This window comes from Stigmatopora nigra, chromosome 16 (genome assembly GCF_051989575.1).
Source record: "Stigmatopora nigra isolate UIUO_SnigA chromosome 16, RoL_Snig_1.1, whole genome shotgun sequence".
Taxonomy (NCBI): domain Eukaryota; kingdom Metazoa; phylum Chordata; class Actinopteri; order Syngnathiformes; family Syngnathidae; genus Stigmatopora; species Stigmatopora nigra.
In genome coordinates, this window is record NC_135523.1 from 7,726,394 (window position 1) to 7,734,930 (window position 8,537).

Genomic DNA, 8,537 nt, shown 5'->3' on the forward strand with positions numbered 1-8,537 from the left:
ATATATATTTAAGTTATGTAGAAATCCATGCCATTAAACATCATGCTGCAATACTCGTCTTATTTCAGCATTTAAGCTTTAGCAACTGACATTTCAGGACCATGGACAGAGACCAGAGACGGTCCCTCGCTTTAGCAACCGACATTTCAGGACCATGGACAGAGACCAAAAACAGGCCCCTCATCCCGATTTCATTTGAATAAAAGATATCCACTTAGTCTATACAATACAATATAGTTTATTAAGCGGGACATATAGGGATTTTTCTATTGTTTCCACGTTTTACATTTTGTGAGCGACGTCACTGAACATTGAATCAATCCAAAGCTATATGCAGATTCCGCAATGTAAAACACATTAATGTGAATAATGTACTTTAAAAATTACAGAATCATTTACTTTTTTTTTCTTCTTCTTCTTGGTTTTCAATAAAAGGGCTCTCTCTCTCTCTCTCTCTCTCCAAGTCATAGGGTTTCCAGTGGCTTCTTCTTTTCAATAATAATACGTTTTCTTCTTGTGGCCCAAATTTGGCTTAGTATTTTGAGCATCCAAACGTAACACCATTGACAGCACAAAACATAAAAAGAAAAACTTCCATTCGTGCAAAAGACTGCTTTGGGCGTGAAAGCACTTCTCTCAGCTTGTCCATAATTCCATATATTTCACTTGGACGAAAACCATATATTCTTTTAAGGCTATACAAAACTTAAAATAGAGCATAACACACTCATCGCCTCTTCCAGGTCATGTTCTCTTTCTTTAATTTAGTTCTTTTTGGCACACTTTCTTCCCAAGGTAGGAAAAATTCCAAACACACCAAAAATGACGTCCTGGTTGTGTACAAGTTGACAGATGTATATATTTGATCTCCAAAGTTCATATTGGACTATAAGACTGATGTGTGAAAGGGCAGGGGGAGGCAGAAGAGGAGGCAGGATGAAAGGGGCTAAGAATATTCGGGTGTTTCATCGACTTCCTTGGCTGACAAATTCTAAGAGTTCAAAATAAGTTGCATGTTGTTGTTTTCTTGTCATTCCAAGCAGAGTCACATCCAAGGTCAAATTATAGAGGAAAGACCAGAAAACCTGAGAAGGTGGAATATTTCCAACCGCCCATAAGGGTGCCTCGCTCCAGCTTTAGATAGACACGGTCCTCTCGCTCCACCATCAGCAGTACTCCATTACTAGCCGCCTCCCTTGTCACGTCCTGGTCCCCGGCAAAAGCTGATATGACTGGGTAATCATTTTGCATCAGGTTTACCTGCAGGGGTGAAATAATCAAAGAGGGTGGGGTGAGTTTTTTTTTTTTTTCCCAATCTCATTTCGTGTTTGTTCTTGCATACCAAAGTATCACTTGCTTACCTGTATGGTTTGTCTATTGTAGACCTTTACTACATGGAAACTGAAACTGTAAATTCCCCTTCTCGGAGCCTGGAAAACACTCGCCTTCAGGTCGAAATGGTTGCCGATGTTGACTAAAACCTGGAAAGGTGGAAATGGTATTTATATGTTTAAAATATTAATGATAAAATATAGTCAATAAAGCTGTGCTAGTTGCTTTAGGAACCATGCTATGTCAGACGAGAATTTGGTTGGGTTCCAAAAAACGTGACGGTGGTGCAAACAGTACATCCAAAATGGAAGACAAGCAATTGGCAAATATTGTCACTGGGTTTTGAATTAAATTGGTTTAAAAATGAATTAAAAATAACTATTTTTTAAGGTAACTGCTTAAATTGAGTTCAGAAATAATAATAGGAAATGAATGCTTTCCAAAATCCTCTACAGAAATAAAACCTAATTCATTTTACCTTGATTTTTAAAGAGCAGTTATTATGCACACATTGAATAAGCTTTAGGTGACTCCTCTTTAAATGTTAAGTGAGATAAAAAGTGTGATAACGATAGAAAATTGGGTGTCAAGCAATTTATAACAAATAGCCAACAAATGAAATAACTTTAACAAACAGCTCTATATAGCGTAAAAAACAGATTCTCCTTGTATACATAACCAATGTTAAATGTTTATGTTACAGTATACTAAACATGACTTTATTGCAATACACTCCATGGCAGCACGTTAAACAAGATTCAACCAATAAATTAACGCGTAAAAGATGGAAAATAGAATTGTCGCACCTTTAAATTAACACTTAATAAATGGAACAAATGGTAACTTGAACGCATCAAAAGATCCATTTTATGCACAAGGTCCTTAGCTTTTTTGACATATAGATAAAATTAGCTAAATGATTAAAATCATATCTAAACTATATATAATAGTTTTATTAATATATATATATATTTTTTTCTCACCTGGTCGAAGTAGATGGTCATGGAGGTGTTGCTCATCTCCGACGGCTCGTGGTTGGTTCCGCGCACTGCCGAAAAAGCCACCTTTGCCCCGGCAGACCGCACCGAAATACCAAGGGAAGACGTGACTCCTCCATCCGAGGAAGGGTTCGAATCACACACGACAAGACACTTCCCCTCCAGGACGATGGGCTCCGTATCATTCTGGCCGAGGCACATAGCCAAGGTGCACCCCAGGAGAAGAAGAAGGGCCAGTCCCGGGCAGCTTGTGGGCACCATGGTCACTGATCCTGCGTTGGAACCCGGCATCCCCCGTGGAGGTCTGTTCACACTCGATCACCTGGTCCAAGACTTTCCTCCCCTTCTCTCCTCCCTCTCCTCCTCTAGCTCACCCTTAAACACCCTCTGACTCCGTGCCTCTCCTCCTTAGTGCGCCTTATTTGGCTTTTTTCGGGGGACGCTGTGCTCAGAGTCACACGCAGATTAATATGAATCCTAGGAAATAAAACATAATGTTAGAAGAGAAAAAAAACATATTAGGTAGTGATTGTTAAATCATTACTTCCTCATGACTAATTCTAGCGCGTAAAATGTGCGTAAAACGTCAATCATTCAACAGCATTACTAAAAATCTCTATTCTGCAATATAGAAACTTATGTTTAATCATATCTCCAGCCTTTTTATCATATGGTAAGCTTCAAAAACACTTTATAGAAGCTCTAAATGTAAATGAAAACGTACCTGCGCACTCCATGCTGCTTGTTCCTTCACTGCCACTCTCTGACTGAGCTGCGCGCTCAGATGATGCTCCAAGATGAACAAAAAAAAAAAAGGTCTCTGGGCTCTCTTTCAAGGGATCACTGACGCCCATTCTTTGTGTAACCCCCCTTTCAAGTGTTGCGCGTGGACTTTTGCTGTCTTGGTGGTCTTTTCACCCAAGTTTAAGTGATGCGACCGATGGCTTGACTTCCGATGAGTTAGTCATATGATGATATTGTCCTCGGCTGTGACTGTCCTTGGTAAATGCCAAATAAAGGGTGGGGTCCACCGTCCATAATCAGCGGGATAACCTTGCCTGACGCGTGCAACGTTCAAGTCTGCACACTGTATGTTATCAATTTGAGTCAAATAGTTCAGATAGAGAAGCTTCTACGCCACCCAGTGGTTAGTTTTCGTACTTCTTCACTGGACACCCAATATACATATATGCACATTGTAAAATGGAGCTTTAGAAAATAATAATTAAAACAATGCTACTTTGATTGACACTAAAAGATGTATAACCATTTCATTTCATTTTCTGAACCGTTTTATCATCACTAGAGTCACGAGGGGTGCTGGAGCCTATTCCAGATAACTATGGGCTGGGGATATCCTGAATTGGTGGCCAGCCAATCACAGGACACAAGAAGACAGACAACCATTCACACTCATAATCATACCTCGGGGCAATTTATTGTTCAAGCAGCCTACTCTGCATGTTTTTGGCATGTGGGAGGAAACCAGAGTACCTGGAGAAAACCCACGCAATAGTGGGGAGAACATGCCTACTCCCTTCTCATCTTGGGGTATATTATAGTCTATCCACCATTTTTCTTTTTTTAATAGTTACTTGGTTAATTAAATGTAATGCTTAATTATGTGGTAGAATTTAAACTGCAATGGAGCACCGGATATGTTATTCCTAATGAAGTTAAATTTCCATGAAGTGAGCATAAAAATCCAAAATATTTCAAATAAAAACATGAAAATGCTACAAATGATATCCCTCATATGTACAAATATTGTCAAGACAGCAGCAGTGTAAGACTACAAAATAAAGTGAGATAAATTGCACATTTACTTACTATCATTGTTATTCTATTTGCATGAACATATTTTGGTCTTGAATACCATTTTCTTTCATTTGTGACTTCTCAGTGAGCTTTGGTATTGTATGGTAAACCTATATGTGCCAGGCGAAATGGAAAAAAAAAATCATTGAAAGTAGATCATGTTTATGGGTGCTCTTTTGTCATTTTTTTTTAAAGATAAATGGTTCAAGCAATTTATTAAGAACTGTACCTGTATGTATAATCTTAATGCATGCGACATTGTAGTCAAAACCTTCTAAAAAGCCACCACTTCCCTGCTTGCCTTCCCTCAAGTTTACATGGGACTGCAGTGCAGTGTAAAGACTTGATAGATTCAGCATTAGACCAGTGAAGGACACTATGGGGATACTCTCCTTTTTCTATCTTTTTAACACATATTTTAGCTTGCAGGCTATTTGAACCATCTGGGAATGTGTGCATGATCATTTGTCCCCATGTACACATTTTGTGGTATGTGTGTAATGAGAGGAATCAAAGAGAAATCAGATAAGCGTGAAGCTAAAGGCAAGCTTATAGCCAAGTAAGTTCTTTTTAAGGCAAGGACCGCTTGAATATTTATAGAGTAGGACATACTAGATGAAAAAATTAACATGTAATGGATATATCTAAGACATTTTCTAGTGTGAATGCTTCATTTCTTTTTAATTCAAGTAATGGGGCAAATATCTTAATGAAAACATATGGTGTATACGTCTTATGTTAATGCAGAGATGTTTCTTTAATGCTTATGGATTATGGAAAAGGACAAGACTCCATGTTGCATATAGGTTTGGAGACACATGGATAATCTCTGGTACAAGAGTAACATTGCAAAGCTTCACATGGCTTTCACTGCAAAGTAAAAGGGAATTTTCGTCTTAATCACAGTGCTCCTTCCCCCTTTCTTAACCCGATTTGACAAACATTGCACTGTCAGAGTCGACTGCCAAACCAAGCGGAAGAATGACATCAGGTATCCGAGAGCCACAACTGACCCCAGGCCTTTAGAGAAGGACACATAACGATGGGAAAACATCAAATGTCAAGTATGGGGGGGACATGCAAGCAAAAGGGATGTGGCCTATATGGCATTAACATACCAGGGGCAGCCGTTGCCCTAAAAGAGGCTGAACGTCCTTCAGGAAAGCTGATTGGCTAAACCTACGACCACATTACGATTATTTTCCCTGACAGCTAGCAGTGCCTACTGGCTTCCAGGAAAAGGGAGGTCGATGATGTGCCGGCTCTTAAAGCGAGCTATCTGCCTTTTTGTGTATATGTGTGAGAAAAAAAATGACTCAGGGTACTCATGATTGCTTTTGTGTTTTTCCCTACACTTGATTTTTATTTATTTTTTACTGCAGTGAGTCCACGTAGAGGTCAGTTGTGGTTTGATGACACATTATTGCTTCTGGTTGTTTAGGGCATATTGTCTGGTGTGCGTAAAGTGCAATCAGATGCAATCAAAACATCACGCACATACAAGCATTACATCTGAACGGTGCATTTACTTTAATTTTGGCACGCCCCTCTAAGTCCATCTGTCCTCATACCCATCTGTCAGCTATAAATACCTCCAAATAGCAGACCTATATTCACAATCAACCAAAAGACGACCCCAATTATAAGATGACCCCATCTTTTTCAAGACTGAAGTAAAAAAAAAAGACTTTTTAAACACCAAATCCCCTTTTTTATACACAAAAACCAAAAAAAAAAGGCTGTGGGTTTGGACCTACTGCGTATACATGTGCTTCTATATAAATATGTATGTGTATGTATTTATATATTTCAGCAACACGGTTACTTATTTATATATGTATTCATGTATGTATTTATTCACTTACTATTAACTACCTATTTGTGTAAAATGCCTTTTCTATTTCTGCATCCTCAACCTCTTGCTACTGCGACAAAGAAATTTCCCGAATACGGCATGAATAAAGTTATTCAATCCAAAATAATAGCAATACATCCAAAACAAATGATTATAAACATTATGCCATCCTCCTAAACTCTACTAGGTTTAATACCCTATGATTAGAAGTTGTGAGGTGGTCTCTTCTGATTTCTATGGTGGACACTAAGGTACAAAGGATAAATACTTGCGGAGGCTGCCTGACTTGTTGGGGAAAAAAAAAAGAACTTAACTATGCTATCTCCCAACTGTAGAACACATATTACCCCTCTTTGTATTTTCCCCAGCAAGTCAGACACTACCCCTTTGGGGTTTCTTTTGGAGACACTCAGAATCTTGCAATTTACCTTGCTAATAAGCATTTCAGAAGACATCACACACACAGACTATGGCAGGCCAAATCTCCAGGGCTGTCACAGTCCTCACAGGCTGCATGAGTTTTCTTTTGTTCCTCCCTCGACAAGGTACATGCCTAATCACAACAGAGATATAGTCCTGACTCTCTGTTTAAATAAAATGGATGAAGAAATGTATCAGAGTAAGTGCAGTTTTGTGAAAGTCATTGTATTCCAATAGTTACCTCACTAAAAAGCTGATAAAGCAAATAGACTTGTTATTAATCTTTTTGTCTGGTGAGTTTTAAATGTAAAAACTAGACAAATGAGAATATAGTGCTTAAATTAACATGATATTTTTTTGCACTTTACATGACCATGTTTCTAAAGGAATTTTTTTAAATAGGTAAGACAGACTTTCACACAGTTTCATTTATATTAAAAAAAGACTCATTATCAGCCACAAAGAATTCAGTAAAGTGGAATATTCCAGAAACTTTATAGATGAAATGAAATTATGGTTTCAAACTAGCTGTGGCTCTTGTCATGCAACACGTCAAATGTCAGTCAGACAGCAGAAATTGCTTTCAACACAATAGGACATGGGAATTGGTACTTAGTCCCTTTTAACATGAAGATAGCTTCTGGACTCGCCTTCATCAAAAATGAATTAAATGTGCCATGTTTTTTTTTAAGTTCAAGTCTGATTTCAATGACTTAATAAGGCAATTGTGAGTGTGTGATGAGTTGTCAATTTCTTAAGCATGCAATGACTTTATGCCTACTTTTTCATTCTGTTAAAATAACGGCAAGGAAAAGAAAGACAATTTGGTCATTTTGTAAGTGAAGTCAAGTTTACAAAAGCAATATGTTAATGTCTGGTAATACCAAAGTATAAAAAACAGTTCTTGGCAAAATCTAATATATAAAGTGATTAATTCTTACTTTTGGCAGAATTGTAAGAATAACATTTGGTTTGACTCATTAGTATTTGTATTTTTTTTGCATATATGGCTGAAGAAACAGAACCAGACAGAGAAACGTTTGAGAAAAAGGCTACTTGTGCCACGAGTGAAGTAAGTCCATTCTGAAAATGAATTGACATTTTTGTAATGACTATCTATTTATGTTGACCACCTATTATGTTGACAATTCATTATGTTGACTACTAATTATTTTCTCTAATTATTTATTACATTTGTATTGACTATTGGTGTCCACCTCATGGTGAAGCTTTAAATCGAATTATACTTTTATAATGATGAAAAAAAGGCATTCAATTAACCATCAGTATTAAGCATTGGCTTTAAATGTATCTGTCGCCATCTAGTGTTATAAATGGGTACAATATCTACACCCCGGAAGTACCTCGGTCTCGGGGAGGCTGTCAAACACCCACAATGAATTTTGCTGTTCACTACTTCCATTCCGATGCAAAACGATGCAAGGACAAATGCAAGACGATCGGTAAGCGGTAAATAACCAAAAAATATACTATGTCAAATTTTGTCTTTCCGTTGTCTCGTTAAAACTTCACATTTGCTAATAGCTAAAGTTAACTATCCAGTTAGTTTTCTTCCTACCAACACACCTCATTCAAATAATCAAGATTCTTATTAAACCCGGTCAAAATTGTGCTTTCATCTTGTTTTAAAGTTTGCTTGTAAGTGTTTTAGTTGTTATCCTATCTAAAGATAGAAATAAAGATTTGATAATAGTATAGAATATAGTAGATATCAAGAAATTGCTTCTCAGTTCACTATTATGACATGGGCCTAAATCTGATCAAACTCATGAAAGCATCTTAACATTTTCATTCAAACGTGTTTTGTTGACATTGAATGCCCTACTGGAAAATATTCTTAAGAATTATTTAAATGTAGGTCCTGCCCCAAGAATGAATAGAGAGTCTCATCCATGGAATTAAATATGCCATGAAAGTTATAAGGTTTGATGAAGATATTGACCTGGGCTAAATTGGTTATATATTTTTTAAATATGAATGGAGTCTAGTGGATGAATTAAAAATGTTAATGCAAGTGAATAAGAAACACCAGTGAGGACGATGACAGTAGTATTCTAACCATACTGATTTGAGTTTTCTGCTCATAGGACCAA

At 37.3% G+C, this 8,537-nt stretch overlaps 1 protein-coding gene across 1 annotated transcript; it reads right to left on the reverse strand.

The window, feature by feature from the left end:
- Window positions 1-220: 220 nt before the first annotated feature.
- Window positions 221-3,419, reverse strand: LOC144209848 (cerebellin-2-like). Its single transcript, XM_077736389.1, has 4 exons — window positions 3,055-3,419; window positions 2,316-2,807; window positions 1,362-1,481; window positions 221-1,260 (listed from the first exon to the last, which is right to left on the reverse strand). Exons 2-4 carry the CDS (start codon window positions 2,619-2,621, stop codon window positions 1,063-1,065), a joined length of 624 nt encoding a protein of 207 aa, XP_077592515.1. The 5' UTR covers window positions 2,622-2,807; window positions 3,055-3,419; the 3' UTR covers window positions 221-1,062.
- Between the last annotated feature and the right edge of the window lie 5,118 nt (window positions 3,420-8,537).